We start from the raw sequence: 23,997 nt of genomic DNA, 5'->3' as shown, positions 1-23,997 counted from the left end.
GTGGATGCTTTGAGAAAACATTTGTGGCAGAGGACGTTGTGAGCTGTCATGCACAGCATGGACGGACTCATGGCCTTGGGTTGCAAGTGGAGGGTGGGTGCAGTTGGTGCGGTGGGGCGACGGGAGCGGTTGGCGTATCGCGGGCGAGCAGGCGGGGCACGGGACTGAAGCGTGGGTTAAAAAAGAAGAAGAGCCTGGGGTTTGGTGGGCGGAGTGGTGCAGCCGTTTTCTCTTTTTTTTCTCTCTTTCTTTTGCTCTTTTCCACTGTGCTGGCTTGTTTTCCAGGCGAGGACACTGCGATCTGTTGACGTTGATGGGATGAGTGCAGACAGGGTACAGGGAGCGCGGCTTGTCTTTTCTAGTGCTTGCATAGTGTGCATCATATTCAGCCACTGCTCCACTAAAGCTCTGATGAGTTTATTTAAATACTCATCTGGACCATGTGGGAATTGATCAGCAGTCATCCCATCAGCAACTAAAGTGTTTGCTTCTACTTTTGACTAAGAGAAAAACAACCTATTTCTGTGAAAGGAGATTAAACACAGTGTTTCATTTAGCAGTACTGAAACTTATGATCTTTACCCTTTATTTATAATAATATACAATAAAATATGTGAAATAAGTTGTATATTATTATAAATGATTATGCTTCTTCTCTCTTCCTTGGTTGATATCATTGTTATTGTCACATTTATATATTCTTATTTTTTTGTTCTTGTTATTTTTCTTACCTTTTAGTGTAGTACGTGAGTATTTTGTATTTTATTCCATCCACCTGCATAGGGACGACACAAACACGTAGTCAATGAATACCAGATTAAAGCCACAAATCCAGAATATATATGTACAGTACATGTTGATATGCAATGCCCCCACTTAAATCAATTGCTAAATAAAAATATTGAGTAACACAAATTACTTATTACATAGAGGTTCTAGTTCTGACTTTCTGTGAATAACTGTTCTCTGATCAGCTGCACCCATGGGTTTTATGGAGCTATAAAATGGATTAAATTACCATCACATCAAATACTTTATTGTCCCCACAGGGACATTTGTTCTTGGGCAAATGTGCCACTACAGCTGCAGAACAATATAGCACGACAGAGACAACAATCAGCCAATAAGGGTTAAGGTTAGGGTAAGGACATACAATTCACAGACTATTAATAACAGGGGAAAACACAGATGAATATTGCATCCAAGATAAAGAATATTAAAAATGTAGCTATAACTGATTAAAAAAGGTTTCCTTGTTGAGTTGTGTGACAGACGGTTACAAATGAGACTTTGAGATAATTACTTGTTCAGTCAGCATCTTTATCAGACTCAAGCCTGTTTGCTGTAACATCTTCCTGATCTATCCTTTCTTTGCATGCGTTTGTGTGTAGGAGGAGAGGAGAAGAGACAGTAACAAGCCTTTGTCCACAGGCACACCAAGCACGCACAAAGACGTCCCACTAGGAGAGCTCCTCGACATATCTGCTCACATACCTCCGTTATTGCTCCCTGAAACATGAATGATTTGATTATTTGATGACAGCTTATTTCTTAAATCTGTTTCGGCACCATATGTGTCTAATGTGCAGCTCGCCTGCCATGTGAATGCCTCGCCCTCGGGTCTGTGCGAGGCCAGTGCCGTTTTCAAACCTGGAGGGAGGATCGGCTTGTGAACTCAGACAGACATACTGCACCGTGCAAAAGCGCATCGGACTGGATTCAAGTGCATGTTCAAGGAAACGTCTTCCTATCCCACTTTCTCCCACTCTGTGTCTCTCTGTTTTGTTATGAATTAAAAAATGCTGCTTGAGGCTATAAGTGCTGTTTTTGAAATTCTTGTCCTCAGCAAACTGAGCAAATCAAGCAGAACGAAGCAACAGAAAGCCCCTTTCATTATTCCCATTGCCTTCCTAGGGGAAGTCTTCTCGTTATCATAATTGGTTCTTCAGTCTTTTTCCCTGGCAGGACATTGTAAAAAAAAAAGTGACAGCGCTTCACAATTCAAACAAACTTTAACCAGCTTTGCAACCTGTGTCTCATCACTGTAATTGTCTCTTTAGCTGATCAGATGGAAGGACAGTGAAGGCCTGACAATAAAACACTGCTCCATGTTACATGAGCCATGTACAAAACGTAATTATCTGAGGTTTGACATTTTCCTGCACATTGTGATGGAACTTCACAGAAGGAAAAGCCATGAGATGATGGTGATTAATCACCAATTTTTGGGTCAGGCACATGCAGTTAATATAAGTTTATACTTCTGCCTACTCCTTTCCAAAATGTATCTATCTATCTTAGCAAGTTGACGAATTAGCCATCTAGCTAGTTGGTGAATTAGCTGTCTATCTAAGCTAGTTGGCCAATTAGCCGTCTATCTAAGCTAGTTGGCAAATTAGCCGTCTAGCTAGTTGGTGAATTAGCTGTCTAAGCTAGTTGGTGAATTAGCTGTCTATCTAAGCTTGTTGGCAAATTAGCGTCTATCTAAGCTAATTGGTGAACTATCTATCTAGCTATCTAACCTATCTTTTAAAAATAAATATAATTTTTCATGTTCAGTGTGCTGTATTGTTGTTGTTTGTTATTTTGTTGTGATTATGACTTGTCAAATTCAAAATAATAAAACACTAATCACAAAAAAAAATATTAAAAAAAAAATTCAAGTAGAATCAAAAGTCAAAGTGACATTAAAAAATTATAATAAAATAAAATAATAATAATAATAATCAGTCATATGAAAAGTGTCTGTTTACAGTGTCAACCATTAGAAGTGCGTACAGTTTGTGTTTGGCCTTGGGGCCTTTAGGAGTCGCGGCTGATGAATGCTGCGGTGCAGATGAAGGACACAAAGGTCAGGACACCCAGGCTGCACAGAGATGTTTGCTGAAATAAGGATGCTGTGAGTGTTTGTCACAGTGTCCCCATACTTATTCACACCTCGGATCAGGAGGAGCCTGTCAGCTTGCCAGCAGGAATCACTCTTCAGCAGGATATCAAGTGACTTCTCCAAAGAGCGACATAATCCTACTGAACTGGAAAGTGAAAGGATGGGCTCAGACTAATGCAAATGACCTCAGGAGCAGTCAGAATCATGTAAACACATTCATCCCTTTTGAAGTGTGCCATAAAGTGGAGGGAATTGTATAGTGGCATGTACAAATTGCCTTAAGAATTAAGAAATCGTAAGGCAAATGGGATATTTTGATTATTTTTCTGCTTTCTCAAAGAACTTTTGCAACAATTGAAAAAAAAATACTGGCCTTGCCATTTCTCCACTTCTGAATAAAAATCAATTCATGAGCTGAGAATGAGGTCATACTGTGGTCTTGGGATACAAGTCTTCCTTTATCTAACTGCAAATGAAGCGCACCACTGCTTCAAGGTTTGTGTCACAACAAAAATTCTAGTGGAGAAAACTACAACAAGGGTACATTCTGACAGTTTTGACCACAGTCAAAGATTGTTGCAGTTAAACTGGCATCACCTCCAATACATTTAGTTTGCAGATGTCACAGAGGTAAACGTAGAACAATGTCACAGTTCTCAGAAACCAAGACCCTGGAGACTGTGAAGGAACACGCAAAAGTAAAGAGTCCTTGCTTTAAGCAACATTGAGAATGCACAAATTCAAGCGGGGCAAACGGAGTGAGTGGAGCGGTGCCAAGGTGAAATCCAAAATGATACAGTCGAGGTCCCAAAACATAAACGTGTAAGTGGGGAGGAGGAGGCGCAGGTCAGGTGAGTCTACAGGCAGGTGGGAGTAGCAGGGTGAGAATATGCGTCCGCACAATGCAAGTCAGTTTTATTTGTACGGCAGTAAATCACAACTGAAGTTGTACGCTTTTTAAAGAAGATTATCGTCTCTAATATGGCCCAACAAGCAAAAGGAGGGAAAACCTTGAGGAGAACTGGGATAGTTTACTTTGCACTCACCAATCGAGACACTGCAGCTTGGTAATACATGAATCCCTGCAGGAAGCAACAGGAGGAGAATGCATGAAACTATGGTGTAGAGAAGATGGAGAAGATACAGAGGTCATTAAAGGAAGTATGCAGGGATTTTGAGTTGATGTTTGTTAACATGGCACAGGCAAAATCAGCCCCTCCTCCTCGTCTGTGATAATAAGCATACTAACTCCTGGATCACACTGGCTGTAGGCACACAGTGGAAGTATGTCTGAAAAAACTGATTAGTTTGGTCATACTACCTCAGACCCAGACATGGTAGTCTGCATGAGTCAAAGTAGTGGCTCAAATGATTCAAAGTTAGTGCAGCAGTCCTCCAGAAATTGCACAATACTAGTGTAGGAGAATTACATTTGTTGTAGAGATTACAATACTAAGCTAATTATTGGAACTTACCCATCGAACAGAAAAGAGGATACCTCTGTGTCGCTCTTCACCCCCGTCCTCTCCATCAGTGCTCGCCAGCCCATGAAGACCAACCCCAGATTGACTTGGTTTGAGGATGTAAAAACGTAGAGGAGGAGAGAAGTCCCTCAGCAGAGACCTACATGAAAAGACAGAATGAATGAACAAAGTGAAACCATGAAATCACGACAGACAAAGATTCCTAACTGACAAACTTTGTAAGTTAAACTGGTGAATATGGAAGAACTGAGTGGCTGTACGGTGACCCTTGGATAGACTTAAGCCTATTCTTAATATACCGTATCTTCTTGAGCTGAAGTGTCTGCGTCTTAATTTGTATCAATATCTGTTTTGATAAAGGAGTTGATGATGTTGTCGATATAAGTGAGAAAGAAAAGATTTTAAATTGACTTTTAACAAGAAGAAAATGAGAAGAAAACTCAAGAAATTGAGGTTCCAGCATACGGCGCATTAATCAAGAGAGTAAATTAGGTTAAGGTTGAAACGTCTACAGACAGTGGTTAGAAATTACACATTTATTTTGGTTTATTTCATATATTTAAAGCTTTAAATATGGTGAATAAATCAGGCTTTACAATGATGGACCTTATTTCTTCTTGAATCTTCTCATCAAGGCAGAATTTATACATGAGGAAAGTCTTAAATGTGACAGATGTGTAGCATGTTCTCAGTCTGGTTGTTCACTTGACATTGAAACATTTAAAAAAATCTCCAGCAGGAGTGAATACACTGCAGTTTTTCCCCCCTCGACACAGGCTTTTCATTTGGATCATCAGCTTCTGTGGTCTGTGACCACTTACCATTACTTATTACTGCGGGGAAGTGAAGCGTGTAACGTTCATTCTTTCAATAATCCCTGAGGCATACAAAAGCTGTTGTGTATGTGGAGCACAGGCGCCACCACGCTTCTTCACGGCAGGTTCTTCTACTGTCTGCTTTTCCTGCAGAAAGAGACAACACAAGATGTGAAACACCTCCAAAAAAGTGCAACCCAGGCTCCAGGATCATGATATCTGATTATATTTGAGTTCAGGGAGTAATCTGTAATTGTGTTTGGCACAAACATTAAAAGAACAATTACAATTAGTGTGGTGGGAAAGTTGGTGATATTAAAAAATCTCTTGGAATACGTAAAGACTATGACTTATCAGTGGTTTTAGGCCACAGTTTTCATAAAAAAAACACACCAAACAAACTGTAATCTGACATTTGAGACGATGTGGTGACACAAGACTTTTGACTCGGATCATGTGGTCAATCCCAGCTGAGGTTGAAAGGCAGGGTACACCCTGGAAAGTTTGCCAGTCTACAGTCAATTGAGAGTGTTCAATTTACCTAATCCCAAAATCCAACCCCCCACCCGCACGCACACACACACACACAGGGAAAATTGGTATTTAATGAGTGGTGTTAAATGTTTTATTTATGTTTATCTTTTTAATTTTCAAAGAAACGAAAGTGATCTAATGATTTTTTTCTTCGATTCTTTTATTGCTGCTGTTTACTTGTATTTACTTAGCCTGGTCATATCGTTATGGTATTATATGAACTTTTATAATTCAAGGTCTTTCAATAAAAACACGTTCAACTATCAGAGGTAAAAGTTAACGACGAATACTTTTATTCTGCGTTTCTTTTTGTCAGCCTGAACCTCCCACGTCTCTCTGATCTAGACTAATAGCTCGTCTCTTCTCTTCTAGTCTCACGAGAATCATCTCTGCGCCGTGGACCTTCAGACTGAATTACCCAAGGCCAGGCCAGACTCTTGAAATTGTAACCTTATGATCCTCCAGGCTAAACTTAATGGGACACCAGAGTCCCAACCCGCCTCAACCAGGCAGGGCATTAGTGCTGCTCGGATCCGATCACATCCAAGTCCATCACTGTGGCTCCTCACACTGACCAACTGCAAATGTGAGGCGGCATCTCGAGGTCCAAGACCTGCCTGAGTTTACCCATAGCCTCAGGTCCTGCTCACTCACTCACTCAGAGAGGGAGGTAGAGAGAGAGTGACCGACCCAGAAAGACCAGCATGGTTGGTCAAATGATGACCCACTCTCCTGCTCGCTGTGGGCAAAAATCTGCACTTGAAAACATCTGGAGGGGCTCGATGTGAGCAGCATGAAAACACAGACTCAGACAAGGACAAACCGGGATCAAAAGTTTCCATAAAAGCTCAACATGATTCGTTTTTCTTTTAGCTCCTCCAGATCATGTGCTGACTCAAGTCCTCTCTGATTATTAAGAACCTGCGAGAACAATCAGCAGATTTAATAGTTTCTGGGTACTTGATTTGAGACATAAAGGAAAGGATTTTTATTGTCATAACTGAACGTTTCTAACATGTAACATTGATGACGGCAGGAAAACGGAGAGCTCAGAGGAAATCCACGCAGACACAGTGAGAGAGAACATGCAAACTCCACAAAGAGAGGTCCCAGACCTCAGCACCTTCTTGCTGTGAGAGAAATAGTAACCACTACTACGAGAAGTGGATTTTGCAGCCAAAATGACAGCTGCTGCTTATTTAATTTCAGCAAGCAAATTATTATTTTCTGTCAGAATCTAATATACACTTCATATAAGTATGATATTCATTTATCTCCAGAAGAACTTATTCTCAGCAACATTTTCCCTTGTTATATAATCGTAAAATAGACATTAATAGTAGAGAAGTGTGTCCATTAATGGTTACTATTCCGTTTGCACTGCTGACGTCACACTACAGTTGTGAATGTTAAATTCAGTGAAAAAAAAAAATGGAGGTGAATGTGGCGTGCCACATCGTGACATCACAAGTGACTTCATCTAGGCGTAGACTAAAAAAGTATACGCTAAAATGGCCTTTATGTGCTCATCTGCTTTGCATAATTGTAAATCTATACAACATATAGTTTCTAATGGCTTTGACTGTGTTTAGTTACTGGATGACGTTTAGGCCAAAGTGTCCATGGTGCTTCAGGACAGGCTAACATAGTTCTCTGTTTTCATTACCTGGATACTTACAGTCGTAAAAAAAAATCAACAGCTGAGCAACAACAAGCATGAACCCATGCAGTGATTCAATAATAACTAGTATATGCCTTTGAAAACAGGCTCATTGTACAAACAAGGACATATCAGTGCAAGCATATGAGCCACTTCTGGAGAAATAGATACTGCATATGAATAGAATATGGAGCCGTAGAGGGAGAGAACGATGGTGGCTGAGGCACAGTGAGGGCAAACATAGGCAGATATTTGAAGCTATAATCGTAAAACCGCCACTTAAATAACGGCGATAAAAGAATTAACCCAATAAGAGCTCGGAGTGATGGAAGCCAACAAGTTGACCTCTCTCTGTCTCTCCCCATCAATGTGTTTGAGAGCCTGGCTCGTGGAGGACGTGGATGGATGCAGACATTCACATGGATGTCGTTTAAAGCACTTGTTGGCCTCATTTGGAACATAGAAACACAGGAAATAGCTGTGATTTCAAAGCCTTCAGGCCTTCATAAACAAATCAACATGGAAATCAGTGAGCTGATTCATATCTCGGACAAATCAATGCTGTGCATCATCTGACTCTATTTCACAGTAGTGGGCGTCTAATCTGGGATGTTTGACATTGGCGGTGTTGAATCTTCTTCTCTTATACTGGCATATCCAAATAAGTGGTATGAGAAATACTGTAAATCATACAGTAAATGATTACCGTCCAGCAGATAAAGTTTATCTGTTTGTGAGACAACACAGACTGTGTTTTCAATTGGGTTTGCTTACTGTTAACAGATACTGTTTGTTTGAAATGTACGGTAATACTCGCCAGATAGCATCTATATGTGTGTGTGTGTGTGTGTGTGTGTGTGTGTGTGTGTGTGTGTGTGTGTGTGTGTGTGTGTGTGTGTGTGTGTGTGTGTGTGTGTGTGTGTGTGTGTGTGTGTGTGTGTGTGTGTGTGTGTGTGCAATCATATGAGAAATCTGCGAATGTGTACAGACTGAGTTTGAATCCTTACATTTGTCAAAAAATTGTAAAGTTGCGAGTAGATATGTTGTGATTTGTGAAGAAAAATCTGTGAAAAGGCTCACACTGCAAATAGACATAGGAAGATCTTAAACATTATACATAATCATTTTTTCTCCTGTCAATATAAAACATCGACTATACCAGGTTAGAAAAACAAATCCTTCAAGGGGCATATTTGACAAAAATGGAAAAGAAAGAAAATGTAACTGAAAAACTAAGAACTGAAAATTAAATTATTGTGGAGTTGTGTCACGTTAACATTTCAATTTATACGGAAACAAAAGAAGAAGAAAAATCTGATGAAAAAAACTTGAAATCTCAAGTTTTTAGTCATTTTTTGATATCTCGAGTTTCAAAGTCGAGATCTCGAGTTTCCAAAAAATTTGACGAAAAAAAGAAATAGATTTTTTTTTCTTCATTTTTTTTCTTTGATACTCGAGATTTCAAAAAGATGACATTTTTTTCTCATCAGTTTTTGGAAACTCGAGATCTCGACTTTGAAACGCGAGATTTCAAGTTTTTTTTTCCGTCTTTTTTTCCCCATGTCATTTCGGGGGCTCCGTAAATGTATATTAAAAAAAATATAATGATTTAAAATCACGACTGCGTGTCACGTTTGTACCTGACCGTGACGTTAGTGTAGGACACTGCACTGTGACAGTTCTGTGATCAAAGAAGGAGAAAAACATACGGCCATTGCAGGTTCTTCAATCTATCATCAGGTGGACAAACTCAGGTGGACCCTTGAGCAGTTTGAGGAGATAACACATGAGCAAACACAGCGGGGCGGATTTACATGCATTCAAGCGACAAGAAAAAAAAAGATAAGAAGCAGGGTGGTGCGTTCAAAGAGAACCTGGTTATTAATGTGCAAAGAGAGCACATTACCATCACATACAGCCCCACTGTCCTCATTCACAAACGTGATATACGTTTAGCGGGAGGGAGGGAGGGACACACACACACACACACACACACACACACACACACACACACACACACACACACACACACACACACACACACACACACACACACACACACACACACACACAAACTACTTTCTATACACCACAACAACCACAAGCCACTGTTGCCTCTCTCACAATTAATTAGGCAACTTGTTGAGCTGAAGATGTAATATGCATGTTAATTTAATGGCTCATGTCTGGTCTCAAGAGAGAAGACAAAGTGCTTTGATGTCCACAACGTTTGGCAGTAAATCACTGGCAGCAAACAATTACAGAATTAATGAAGACGTCAGGACAACAACAGGCGAGGCCGCCGCTGTAGCCGCCGCCGCACATGTGTGCATGTTAATATCTTAAAACACATGCATGTTAAATGTGATTTCATCATCACCACTGCTCTCCTACAGGTCTCGAGTGCATCAAGTGTCATGGTGGGCTTATCCTTCTTTGTCAGCGGGTCAGTTTAATTTATTTTGGACCATATAGGCCTTCTTCATTAGAAGGTACAATTCAAAGTATAAAAACGTGATGTTAAAATACACATGCGGCATAAAATAATACAGTTTAACAATGCATGAATTACACACCTATGAATACATGAGGAGGAACATCATCAACTCTCTCTCTCTCACACACACACACATATGACATAACATTGACTTAACCTTAACCATAACTACTACTAACTCTAACCTTAAGCTAACCCAGAGGTGGAAAGTGTACTGGAATATTCTACTCGAGTAAAAATACCACTGTTTTGATCAGATTTTACTTAAGTACAAGTAAAAGTACTGGTCTAAAAATGTACTCAAGTTAAAGTAACTAGTAGCTAGTTTAAAATGTTCTGTGTAGAGTAAAAGTTACTTTTTTAAATTTGTTTTTAATTAAAGGCAAACACTATAAATTTAAAAATAATATTTAAAATAACATTTGTTTGAGTTTTTCTCTCAATGTCCAAAAACAGGTCAAAAAAAAAAGAAACTATGCACAGGTGTTTTTTCCCACTTTTTCCCCCTTTTCTGGCGACAAAGACGCTGATTTGTCGACTTCCTGCAACAGCACGAGTGAAAATATCGTAATAACCACACGTTGGCCTTTTCGCGTGCAACTTCTCAGCTTTCAGAAACCGGCGGAATTTGATCCGATAGCACGAACCGTAGCGTAATTACGGTAAACGCAAAATGCACTTGTGCGAACGTGTCGTCTGTAATGCGATTGATGTTAAAAGTTTTTATACATTAACAGGCACATTTTTTGTGAAGTAACATGTGATTAGCCACAACATTAACCAGAAACATGCAAAGTCAATCAATAAAGCCAGGGAGGGACAAAAATATTCTTGCTACTTGTTTAAAACAGACCATGCAGGATTTAAACCCACTCACTGTCTGTAATATCGCTGCTGATTAGTTCAACTATACATTAAATTAGCTGATATGAAATGTCTCCCTGTATGGGAGGGGGGAAAATAGATTGTGTTCCAGTCCTGGATCATTAAATAATGTCTTTGTACTGGCTTGTTTGCATGGTTAAGCAGGAGTGAGGGATTTAGGTCACATGCAAATGTCTCTGCTTGTAATATTTTCAGCATGTGTTAATCCATCTGGAGCTCGCAGCACAATCATAGAAGCACAAGCCTGGCCGGCATGTGCCAACATTCAAAAGGCGGCAAAAACACGCTGGACAGGCTAAAGGCAACATGCGGTGTATCCAAACTCACATAGGGTTATAGTTCACAGGAACATGTTCATTTCCCTATATTGTCTTGAATAATAGATCAAGGGGATGAAAAATCTGGTTTTGATAGATGGATAAATAGCTAAATAAATACATTCTTGCTTCATCTTGCTACAACAGCTCAATTTGCAGTGTCACACAAAGCACAATATATACATGCAATTATTATTATTATTATAACAAACCACAGTGTATTTGACCTGGATTTAAGCTTTTTATTAAGCTTAAGGATGGATTGATGCGCAAAGGTGTGCTTCACTCTGATAATACTAAATTGTGGGACTATTATTTATGGTTTAATTGGAATCTGGAAACAAACATCAACATATTATGGTACTGAACCCTCACAGATCTGTGCCGCAGGTGCACCCATGGTGATTTGACGTGAGAATTATACACAACTCCTTATATGGGCATGCTGGGTGTTTGTAGGTCACATATTCAGGCTTTAAAAAATGTGTTTGGTTTTTTTCCGTCTGAGTAGATTCATTTTATATCGCATTTTTAGTAGTATTTTAAGAATTTTGTTCTTAAAAAATGAGCCAAGTGATCTTTGAATGGTGACGAATTTCCAAATTTTAAGAATTGAAACATTGTTTTCACTTTTTGCTCAGGTGTGTTTATATAGTGCCATCAGAGTGCTGAAAAAAAGGATATAAGACACTCTTTATTGAACATTCTTATACCCTCTCTATATACTGTACCTTTAAACTTAGTAATGGAAAAAAATCATCAGCCTGTGTTCTAAGGGTTAATGGCTTATTTTATTCAAACACTGTGTGTTTTTTCCAGTGCAGAGAGCTGCAGGGAACAATGTCTACTGTAATAATTAATCAAACGCGACTTAACGTCACGATCACACACGTCAGGTTAGATTTTAGTGTGAGAATCCCCACGCTGCTAAGTGCAAGGTCCCATCTCATTAATGGGAGAGTTGTCAGGGCGTTACGGCTTGGTATCTGTGCATGGTACCCGCCTGAGAGACAACAGGCTGTCGGGAAACCTGCGCCCACCACCATCACCATCACCATCACCATCACCATCACCATCACCACCACTGACTGTCAGGATAAAACCTGTGTGACGGCCCTGGCCTCACAAACTGTCAACAAAACAGATACGAGCGTATAAATCACTCACAGGAACAGCAGCGTAGGTTACCCTATAATTCCCCTATCACAGAATGTCCCATATTATGCAAAATCAACTTTTTAATCAAACCTTATATTTGGGACTCTGAAGGCCCTATCAGTCGGCAAAGTGTGAAAAAAGATGACTCACTCATGTTTTTGTGGTCCTCCTCAAAGTACAGGAGATAAAACACGCGATGTTGAATTCCACACTCATTGGGACGTCACAATGCACTAAATTCCTGGAATTGTTGTCTCCCAGAGCTCCGCTTTGTCCGTAAAACATGCGAGAGTGCTGGCGAGGGCAACGGTGTCTGAAAACCGGAAGTCCGCAAAGTCTACGAAAAGTTCTGTTCTTGGCTCCACAGTGCAGCACAGTCCTACACAAACTTCCAGCTTCACAGGATTTATCTGTCCAGTGGAGGCAATGTGCCTGCTAGAGCCTGCAAATGATTACTTTTCCAAAAGCTAAGAGTAGCCTCTGATGTCATTTCCTGTCCCTTAAAGGGACACTGTGTAGTATTTATGGGTTTATATGCCCCAAAATCCACTTTTGTATACATATTATGTGCTCCTGCATTGTCTAGTCGCTGTATAATATTCTTTGTTTCATTTTCGTAGTGTTTCAAAAAGTCATGTAAAATAACATGGTCGCGGGCCGCTACTGCATTGCCACGACGCCATGTTTCTACCGGAGCCTGTATAGACAAACAAACAAACAAATCAAGCGTCTCTTTACTTGTAGCGGAAGTCCCGCCTCCACTTTCTCCGCTTCGTCTGCTACGGCCGCGGTAGCTCGCCCTCTCCCTCGCCTCACGGACCTCATCTGCTGACACGGAGAATGATGACGAGGTCGACATTTGACCGGCTGAGGATACCGTAGCGCTCAGGGAAGGGAGGGGGTGAGCAGAGGAGCAGTTCTTTGTTGTAAATTTCAGCCTCTCCTCTAGATGGCACTATAAACTACTTACTTCACCTTTAAGATTATTTTTTTTTACAGCGATACTACTAAATAGAGCGTTCTGAACAGGGCTGATTTGGCAGGGTGATTGAACTGCTGTGGTGCTTCATTCTTATGGTATTTTGACCAAAGCATGTTCATTAGGACACCAGGGAACTAGGTTAACTTGGAGAAATAGGGTATAATGTGGGACCCGAGTATAAGCAGTCTAATGTGTCTTATCTTTCATTCAAAAGTAACTAATTTCATGACTAGAACAAAAACAAAATCCTAATTTTCATGCACACAAACTGCAAAAAGATGCTATGGCTCAATGATGAGAAGACAACCACATCTTGCTTATCCAGCATCATCTACACAACTCTGTATCTCAGCGTGCACACACCAGCACATTGTTGTGTAGCGTGTTCACGATCAACACCTACTTACTGCACGAGTTTGAAAGACAAATAAGCTGCACCGAATGAAGAGAAACTAATCAACCCTTCGCCACACAGAGGACAGAGGTCAGAGCTGAAGCTGATTATGTGCTGCCCTTAAATGACCGTCACACAAGCACCACATGTAAACATTGCAACAATTAGGTTGTTATTGGCATAAGTTGAATAATAAATGTACAGTGTGTGTAAGTGTTTAATAACCTTAGAATAAAATGTGCTTGTTTTTATGGCCTTCCAATAAGTCTCTAATACACGTATGAACTTTGCATCAACTTGAGCGAGAAAGACGCCTTTGTGCTTGTTTTTGGACATGGGAGGAAACCGATAAAGGGCGTTTTCACCCATTTTTTATCCCACAATTTATTTATTTGATTTTTAAAAAAAAAAACAGGTGTAGGGCAGCGTGAAGGAAGTGACTTTGCCATCAGCTTTTTGTCTATTTTATTCAGTTCTTTCAATCACTATGTTCTCTGCTGTTGTGGGAGTGAGACATGTATGTCAGATCCACTGTCTGATGATCGAATAACACATTTATCTCTGCAAATTAGTAAAAGCATTTTGTTTTACCCTGGTGAAGTGGCCCTTTAAATGTAAAAAAAAGATTAATCAAAAAATGATTCTTACATCTATGTTTAGTGATTTACAGACTTGACGCAGAGATGTAGCGCTGGAACGGACATCGTCTGTGTCCTTGATTCCTTGAAAATCATGCAATATAGTGGGAATAAGGTGAATTGGACACTCTATAGACTCCTATCGCCCTATGTCAGCTGAGATTGGCACAGCTGCCCCCGCGGCCCTCATGTGGGAGATAAAGCGATAGAAGATGGATGGATGGTGTCATGCATTATCGTTTATTTTCCCCTAAAAACGGGAAGATCATTTACAAGACTGATATCATGCGCTGTTAAAGAACTCCTCAGGAAGCTGAAAACAGCTCATTCTACTCAGCAAAACAAAGGATTGCATCCACCTTTTATAATCAGCTTATGTTGAAAACTAATTTCCCCCTACAATGCATATGATACATTAGCATGTATGCATCACTGGATAGTTGTGACAACGTGAAAAGCAAAAGGTGAAAAGCATTGCAAAGAAATCCCTACGTCTGCCTCAGCTCACACGCCTGACCCCGTGTTTACCGGGTGTTTACAGGGTCAGCCCTGGTTCTGAAGGCTTCATGTGATGTAAACCCCTTCAGCTCAGCCAACACCCTGCTGCTTTCTTAGGGTTTTTTTTCTCATCAGCGTTGAGCTTTGCATGTATTCAGGGAGACAAAAATCAAAAGTAAAGATTGAATGAAATGTTCGTGAATTGAAAAAAAAAGAAGAAGCAAGGGTTCCAATTTTCTTTCTTTATTTCCTTTCTTTCAGAGAGCTTCAGCACACCGTCATGAATATGTTTATGCCAAAAGGGCATTGAGTAGATGGACATTGGTTTCTTTCTATTCCTACTTACTGCAATCAATATTCACCAACACTTCAGACAAGCGTCTTCAGAGTTTCTACTGTATAGTGCTTTGTGAGTGAGAGTAAAGAGCAGCGTGACGGCTTGTATAAAATCCTTGACATGATCACTTATTGTCCAGCACCACTTTAACAATAAGCAGAAAAATAAGCAGTTTAATTGTTGAAACAATGAGTTTGTAAAAACTTATTACAGAATCAATTTTATTTGGACTTTAAGATGAGTGTAAAAAATACAACAGAAAACTAGATAAAAAGCAAATTTGTGTCAATGATGTCACACGAAAAGAGGAAATGCATTAACCTAAGGATTTCTCCATTCAGGAAGTATATCTGAATAAAAAAAAACTAGCCCACAAAGCTGTGAGAGTTAATTAGTTCTGTTATCCGCTCTGAAAGCTACAATTCTTCGAGAAAAATAAAAGTCCATTATACATTGAGGCATACATTTATTATTATAATTGCCCTCTTTTGGACTAATGGACAATCTGTAAGTATAAGATGATAATATAATGTAATTTACCCCCATTTTGCCATAAATAGAAGGCGTATATAGTATACAGGCCATAATGCTCAGCAACTAGAACAGGAACAATACTGGAATATGAACTATTATTATTATTATATAGAGATTTTTATATATAAAGACATTTTAGCAGGTGAAATTAGTTGAGAGTAAATGACATGGGGGTGATACTGCATTCAGACCAGTAATTATGTGGATTCACACTTACATTGCATTAGAGTTACATGAAATGATGATGATAGAGAAAAGTGCTGGTGAGGAGAGATTATTACAGACATGTTAGACATGTTTATAACTCCCATCTGTAGATGCAGTTCATTCATGTATTTAGTCATTATCATATTGATAATGCCTGTCCTGTACACGTTGTACATTTTGTCATTCTTGTTTTAAATAAGGTTGTGTGCTCTTTAAATTTTAATCTTAATTTGTGCACTCTTTTTGGTGCTCTTTAATTTAATCAATTTTAAGGTTTAATTTAATTTAATTTTAAATTGTGTGCTCTTCTTGTACTCTCCTTCTGTACATTTACTGAGTCTGATATGGAGCAACTGTAACTAAACGATTTCCTCCGGGATAATAAAAGTATTCTGATTCTGATTCTGATGTATGTGTGTGTCTGCTAAAATGACATTTGTCACACAACAGAATACTGGAGCGCCCTCTAGTGTTTCTTTTTTATATGAGGTTTGGTTTTCTTCACAGATCTGCAGCAGAAAGAAATTATGTTTGTCAGAGCGGTGCTCATCATATAGTGAGGCGATAAAGCAGCTTATTGTGAGATGTAATTGTGATAGATTTGGAACTAGAGAAAACTGTGTGTGTGTGTGTAGTGGTGGCCGCACAGATGTGGGGTGTTTTTGGGGGGAGTTTAATGTCACCCAGACAAGCCAGGAGGGAGGATGGGCAGACAGACTCACATTCCCTCAGGGTTTTTTTTACTGATACACACTGATCACAAGGTCTCAACAAGGTTCCCTTTAATGTGAGACTGTAAACAAGGTCAAAAGTACGTCGGGTTTACAGCTGCCACTTACTGGACAGGCTGTGACCAGCAAGGTGAGGAGGACAAGACATGGGGATGGAACCCCCTACTGTACATACTGTAGCACAATGATTTCTGTTGATGCTGTTGTAGGGTGACAAAGTGAAAAGATTGAACTCGAGCAATAAATTGTTGATTTGATTTCACAATATATTCACATACTAAAAAAATATATAAAAAAATATATCTCAAAGTAGCAAATTAATGTGGAGACAGTGTTGAAATGGGTGATAGAAATGAAGGATATTAAAACTACGGACCTCAATGCGACTAAAAGCAACTATTTCCAGTTGCATTGACAGTTTGATGATTATTTAGCCAAAGTATTAATGGTGTCGATACAGTATATGATGATGTAGTTGTTTAATTAATGGTTAAAAACAGCAAAAAATAACCCACACAAGTTAAAACATTAGTTAATTGTATTACTAAATAGCTAAAAATGTTCAGTTTCTACCACAAAAAAACCACCACACAATAAAACGACGTTGTGTTTCAGTTGTAGCTTCCTCAGCTTCACTCAGCTCGAACAAACAAAAGTACACAGTCGAGCTGAATAAAAGATCACATGACCAGTCACAGAGTCAACACGTGTGATTTTACATCTCAGAATACATTTATTTGTTGTTCCTGTGACCGACCAGTGTGTTTTCTCAGTGTCACGTTCAGTTTAAACGGCTTTAAATGACCTTATTTAATGACATTCTTAAATGTCCTATCAATCGTCATTATTCCTGTCCAGCCTGGTTTTATTCATGTATATGAACCCACAACTATGGATGGGCTGAATACTCGATGGAGCTTTTATGTCCTGGTTGATGTTGTTATCGAGACACACTGTCGTCGTATCACAGTATCTATTGCTCTGGGCTGATGTGGGGATTTTCAGGGAGGGTGAGGCATAGAAACGGACTAAAAACAAATATTTGACTCAGATTTTTTTTGCCCTGGGGACAGACGCTCATCACTGGACACTGACTGGTCTGATTGCCTCTCTATTGATTGCAGACTGGGATGGACAGTCTGGTACTGGCCTGTGATGGATTAGAAAAGTAAAACCATCTTTAGTTTAATCTCGAGGAGACACAGAAGTTGGACCATAAAACCTGCTGCTTTTTTCCTGACGAAGACAGAAACATGTTCTCTTCATAAACACATAAATTAGGTTATAGATGTATTGATTGTTACATGTGTAGGTATTGATTTGAAGCCACAGCTTTCAGGGACATTAGAGTTTTCCTGTCAATATGTGAAGAAAAACGTCAATAAAAACAAACTGCCACTGTTCTTATTAAACTGCAACTACACAATTTAACCTCTAGAGGGGGCCAGAGTATTATACAATGCATTTCAGAGACACTTTGTGTCACACAGTGTTGAAGTAAACAAGTGATTAAAAAGTACAGTAAGCATTTTCAGAGATATGAGATGAGTGGTTTCACCGTTGTCTGAACAGTCTAGACACCAAAGAGGAAGAAACAGTGCATCTTTATCCTGTGTTTGTAATAATCAAACATGGGAAAAAATGTATTGAACAAATTTTATTTGAAAATGTAAATGTGGATTATAGCTGACACAGTCATAAAATAAACTCCTACTATAGAACAATCAAAAGCAGCCAGTGGAAGATTTCCCCAAATATATTATTGTAAAATACCATCTTGTTTAACATTTCATCCTCTTTTTTAAAAATAAATCTGTACTTATAACTATTACCTGAAACGGTGCAATTTAACAGTAATATAAGAGTGAGAAAATAAAGATTTGCACACAACCTCTTTAATGGCCCAACATCACTTCCTGTGTGTGACAGTTACCAGTGCACATCCCCGTCTCCTTTCCGTCTCTGTGTCCTCTCTGCATTAAAGTTTGCATGACTGCACGGTCATACAGTCCTCAGGCCAGCGGTACGAGTCCATGACAAAGTCGTCATAGTCAGTGCTATAAGTGAGCGATCGCACGTGCGCGCCTTTGTCGGACGGCTCCGGGCGAAGAGTGGCCATGTTGTGTTGGTAGGCAAACTCCATGATCTGTAACGCACAGGGAGTTAAACACAACCGCCACCAACACCAGTCCACACAAACTATGAACACATCTGCTTTTGTGCCATGTGTGTGTGTGTGTGTGTGTGTGTGTGTGTATGAATACTGAGCTCCCACCTTCACAGCCAGCTCCAAAGAGACATCCCTGATGGTGTTGAGCGGAGGATACAGTCGTCCCTCTTCCAGGTCCTTCTCAGTCACCAGGCGAGCCAGAGTCTGTGGAACAGCAAACATCAATAAGTCAGGTTATTCTCAGGGGCCACACGGTTGGTGTGGTGGTTAGAACTCTTGTCTTTGCAGCAAGAAGATCCGGGTTTGTGACCCGGTCAGAACAAGGGCCTTTCCGCATGGAGTTTGCATGTTCTATTCCTGTGTGTGCGGGGGTTCTCCCCGGGTCCAAAGACATGCATATTTTTTAGATTGGATACTCTATTGACTCAGAGTGAGAGCAAATGGTTGTTTGTCTCTATGTTGTGCCTGTGATGGACTGGTGACCTCTCCCGGGTGTACCACGCCCTTTTCGTCCTATGTCAGCTGGGATTGGCACCATGAGGTGACCCTCATGTGGAGGATAAAGTGGTAGAAGATGATTGAGTCAGGTTTCATCTGAATGAACAGTAGGAGACAACATGAGAGGAGGAATGAGCGATAGTTTGACCCAAGTGTTTTTAGTTGAAAAAAGGCAGCTGCGATAGCTCAGTGGTATAGTCCACAGACCTTGGTGTGGAAGGTGGGGGTTCAAATCCTCATCAGGACAAGGTCAGCTAACACCCAGTGTGGGCCCCTAGGCAACGCCCTTAATGCTACTTATACCGGATATATGGGCCGGGTTGTGTCAGGAAGGACATCCAGCGTAAAAATCTCTGCCAAACAAACGTGCGGGTAATCTGCTGTGGTGACCCCATGGAGGGAGCAGCCGAAAGACTCACACGCATACAAGGTTGGAAAAAAGAAAATAGTGTTCAAACAGACAAAAACTATGTTTGTGACTCAAGTTTTAAGAGCGATCTTAGAGATTGTCGCAAGTTTGCTGTCCTCCTCTTTCATAAACTAAAGTAATTAAAGTTTTCCTTCCCGATAATCCTCTCGCTAAATCTATCTAGTTTGACTGAATAAAATTAATAAAATTGTCTATTACCGACTTTATATTTTATCTTGTATTTATTATTTATCAACACAAAGTGATATTCTATTTTAACCACAACTTTAAAAATGCTACTCGCCCATCAGCACTAATACTGTGGTGACTATATAAACTGTGTAAACCTCACAGGTTTAAATGCAATGAATAGTGAATGTTGTGTAGTTATTCAACCTTCTGGTGTAGGAATTTGACATGTAGTAACTTTATTTACCAATCTAATCACAAAGATAAAAAAGTTTTGACCAATTTCCCCATCACTGTCAATATTGTACCACGAAAGGAGCGACACGTGACCCGGATGAGGCCACAGAAGAAGACATTGATTGAGTTATTGATAAAACAACTTTGGAATGAGTTGTCAGACGGCTCCTCAAACACTTTAGGGACACTGTGAGATTAAGGACTTAAAAGTTATTGTACAGCTCGTGTTGGACATTTTAAACGTCTTTAGAGTGATATTCAATTGGATTGGACTAAACTAAAAATATTGTGTGTGTTCTGCGTAGTTTATTGTGTCACCTCAGCTGCAACGAGGAAGATTTCCTCAGTAATGTGTCGAATTGCGCACACTGTGACGGCCAGGCCGACGCCGGGGAAGATGTAGGCGTTGTTTCCCTGCCCAGGGTAGAACTTTCTCCCATCAGGCAGGGTGACGGCGTCAAACGGACTGCCACTGGCAAAGACTCCCCGCCCCTGCAGCACAGAACAACGTGACTCACCAGAGACACAGAAACACTTTCAGCAAGATCCCAGGAGCGTCTCCCGATCGAGTACCTCTGTAAATGTGTAGCACTGCTCAGCCGTGCATTCGGCTTTGCTGGTTGGGTTGCTGAGGGCAAAGACGATAGGACGTTCGTTGAAGGACGCCATGTCCCTGATGATCTGTTCGGAGAACGCTCCGGCAACAGCTGCCACACCTGCGTCAGAAAAGAAAAGATTGTGAAATATAGGAACATTTCTATTCATCATTAATACTCAACTCAACAGTCCTGCACTCACAGTTTCTCTGTGTGATGTATTTAACGCTATTATGACGGGGTTAAAACGGTGGAATTTACCAATGATGGCTGTGGGTTTCAGTTGCCACACCACATCCTCCAGTTTCCTCATCTGTGGGTGTTCATGAGCAAACCTCTCCTTTTCATGAGTCAGGTTGTCCCGACCCTGAGGATTTTGACAGAGCGAAGAAAGACACAGAAAAGGGACAAAATTCAACGTGATTGTTCTCTAACTGTTTTAACATAGATGGATTAAAGGAGTAACAAGGACAAAAAATCCAGTAAAAAGAGAAGAAGTAATAGCACATGAGGATGGAGGAGGAAAGAGAGAGGGCAGTGAGGTGGAGGAATAACAAATAAAATGGATACTGTGGACAAAACAGATGTATAAGCCTCTGGAGAGCCTTTTGCTGTGATTCCAAAGAAAGATTCTCTGTTCTTTAAATTAACAAACAACAGGAAATGTGCTCTTTCTGGGTTATGGAAGAAACTGTGCAGATGAATCCACCCTTAGATGTTCTTAACCTTCGGTCAGTGCATCATAGTTTTTTTTTGTTTTTTTTTTATAAATATTTAATATACTGCATATTTTTTTTCTTTCTTTGCTACATGTGTGAATATGTGCAGGATTGCGATCCAACACCTTGACAATGAGACCCTTGGAATCAACCATCCAGATTTTCTTCAAGCACTCTCCCTTGGCGAGTCCCTCTTTCGCCATGGCCATGGTGATGAGCTCTGCGATCCCCATCGCTGCCTGTGAGAGACACAGAACAGGGAGGAACATCAAGTGACACCTCCACACTGGCTTTGGTTTTTTTCTTCTTTTGTTATTAGCTGAATTCATTCCTCTGCACAAGCGTCAACTAGGACACAGTGATCTTTTCTGCCAAAACAACATTTGCTGAGTTCAAACAATATTAACTTACAGTTACAATAGAGTTTTTACTTAGGAATAAGAATAACTAAGATGGATGGATGGATGGATGCTGAACCTACCTCCCCTGCACCTTGGAACACAATGGTGTGGTCACACATTTTAGTTTTGGTGATGCGAAGAGCGGCCAGGAGTCCGGCCACTGCCACAGCAGCAGTTCCTGAGAAATAAACGATGTGCTATATCAACACCAAAGACTTAAATCTACTCTTATTATTATTATTCATTAACCTCCACCAAGGAGGTATATGTTTTCACCCGAGTTTGTTTGTTTGTCTGTGTCTGTTAGCAACATAATTCGAAAAGACACAGAGAGATTTGGATACAATTTTCAGTAATATCCGCAATGGGACCAGGAACAAGTTATACATTTTGGGCATGATCCATAGACGCTATCACTGGTTACAACACTCGCTGTCTCACCCAGACCCACTTGTATTTTGTAGGCCCTGAGCTGCCTTGGCGGAGGTCTGCGCTCTCCGAGTGCTTTCCTAGTTTTCAATTTATACCAACTTAAAAATGCCAGTCATTCACAATAACAGACTTAAAAATGGGTGACATCAAATGAGTATGATGTACTAATAGTGAGCTCGGGCCAACAAGGAGAGTGAGGGTGCAGACTAAGAGCTAACAAACATGGGTGTTAACAATGTAAAGTCTAACATATTTAACTATTATCATAAAAAACGAGCTGGTAACTGCTTTATGAGGGAGGAAAAACGCACAACTCTGCGCGTGTTCGACTGTTTTGTTCATTCATTGCTTATTTTTCTTGAGTAAACACATGACAGAGAGGAGGGGAAAAAGAAAGTATTGATCAAGGAGAAAACTACTTTTTACAAACAACATGAACAGCCTAGTTTCTCTATCCAGGCAGGCACCTAATGAAACACTGGCTCTTTTAAAACAGCTCTACTGCAACTAAATTCACAGTACACTGATACAAAAGAGGAAGCTTGGGAGTTTCCTATTAAAAAAGCATATAAACAGTATTTGGAAGCAAAGAGATGTTTTACTGCTTTCTCCTGTGGTGTTTGTATGGCAGAGGATTTTTTTGGGATATAACTACTGTAAGATGTTGGCTTTATGAAACAATTTAAGTTTATCTTCTAAACTGTCAGATTTACAGGGATCAGACGTACAAACTAATTACCCGCTTACAATCTTAGACTTGTCAGCGCAGAGCTGACGTGAGCACAGTTATTAGAGAAATTAGAGGTTCATGTCAGAATTTACTTCAATTTACACAAAATAAAACTACTTACAGGACCAGACAAAAATGGAATGATTTTACATTCTGATGGGATTTAGGTGTTTCCCAAAGGTGACATTCCATTCCACATGGCTTTAAAAAAAACAAAAAAAAACGTAATAGTTCTAAATGTATACTAATCATGCAGTTACCTTGGATGTCATCGTTGAACGTGCAGTACTTGTTGCGGTACTTGCTCAGCAGACGGAAAGCGTTGACATTTGCAAAGTCCTCAAACTGAATCAGGCAGTCCGACCCAAACCTGCGACAAGAGCTGGCGTTATTCTGGTCGAACCAAGAGACCGAACAAAGATATAGACATTTAGGAGGGCAATGGAATAAAAAAAAGGAAATCCTCTTAAAAGATAAAGCTTTAAAAGACTATTTCAGCTCCGAGGGCAGTGCTCTCCCACTACATTACAAAGCACAGGTGCTATATGCTCACCACTTTGTTTAGGAGGCATTTGACAAGCTGGCACCTGTTCTCCTCGGCTGTTTGACAGCACAACAAAATGAGATTTCACAAAAAAAAAGAAAAAGTAAAGAGCACAGAGCCCACCCAGCCGCCCAGTAAACCAGCAGGGTTCAGTTGTTAAACTGCAACAGCTTTTTAAACTGTAGTTTAAGATGCTGCTTGGACCACCTATCACATACAGAAGCCTGTGTCAATAAGCCGCCACAAAAGCATACAACAAAAAAAACGAGCCAGAAAACCACAATCATGAGGCTTTAAATCAGATTTAGCTGTGACAAAGGGGAACCTGGTGTTCCAGTGCTTTTCAACAGATGGAACTGTTGGTCAGGGGTTTACTGGATATTTGTACCAGCAACTGGTGCTGCTGCTCATTTTATATACACTTATACTGGAAAAGAAAATAATGCCAAGCAGGAGAAAGGACATTCTTAAACATGTGCATATGACATGGCATTTGTGGCTATTTATGCATATA

At 40.1% G+C, this 23,997-nt stretch overlaps 1 protein-coding gene across 1 annotated transcript in view; it reads right to left on the bottom strand.

Annotated features, from left to right (window-relative positions):
- Positions 1-18,239: 18,239 nt before the first annotated feature.
- The window catches only part of me1 (malic enzyme 1, NADP(+)-dependent, cytosolic), a 75,791-nt gene continuing 70,033 nt past the window's right edge, over positions 18,240-23,997 (bottom strand). The window contains exons 7-14 of the mRNA XM_083900995.1: positions 23,200-23,309; positions 21,858-21,955; positions 21,502-21,615; positions 20,919-21,024; positions 20,635-20,777; positions 20,380-20,553; positions 18,834-18,932; positions 18,240-18,704 (exon numbers count right to left, since the gene is read on the bottom strand). Of these exons, the coding sequence (XP_083757121.1) occupies positions 18,537-18,704; positions 18,834-18,932; positions 20,380-20,553; positions 20,635-20,777; positions 20,919-21,024; positions 21,502-21,615; positions 21,858-21,955; positions 23,200-23,309 (1,012 nt within the window). The 3' untranslated portion in view covers positions 18,240-18,536. The remainder of the gene's footprint in view (positions 18,705-18,833; positions 18,933-20,379; positions 20,554-20,634; positions 20,778-20,918; positions 21,025-21,501; positions 21,616-21,857; positions 21,956-23,199; positions 23,310-23,997) is intronic.

Source organism: Microchirus variegatus (assembly GCF_963457635.1).
Source record: "Microchirus variegatus genome assembly, chromosome: 1".
Classification (NCBI taxonomy): domain Eukaryota; kingdom Metazoa; phylum Chordata; class Actinopteri; order Pleuronectiformes; family Soleidae; genus Microchirus; species Microchirus variegatus.
Note: the sequence above shows the minus strand (reverse complement) of the source record. Positions and strands in the feature narration are given on the sequence as shown.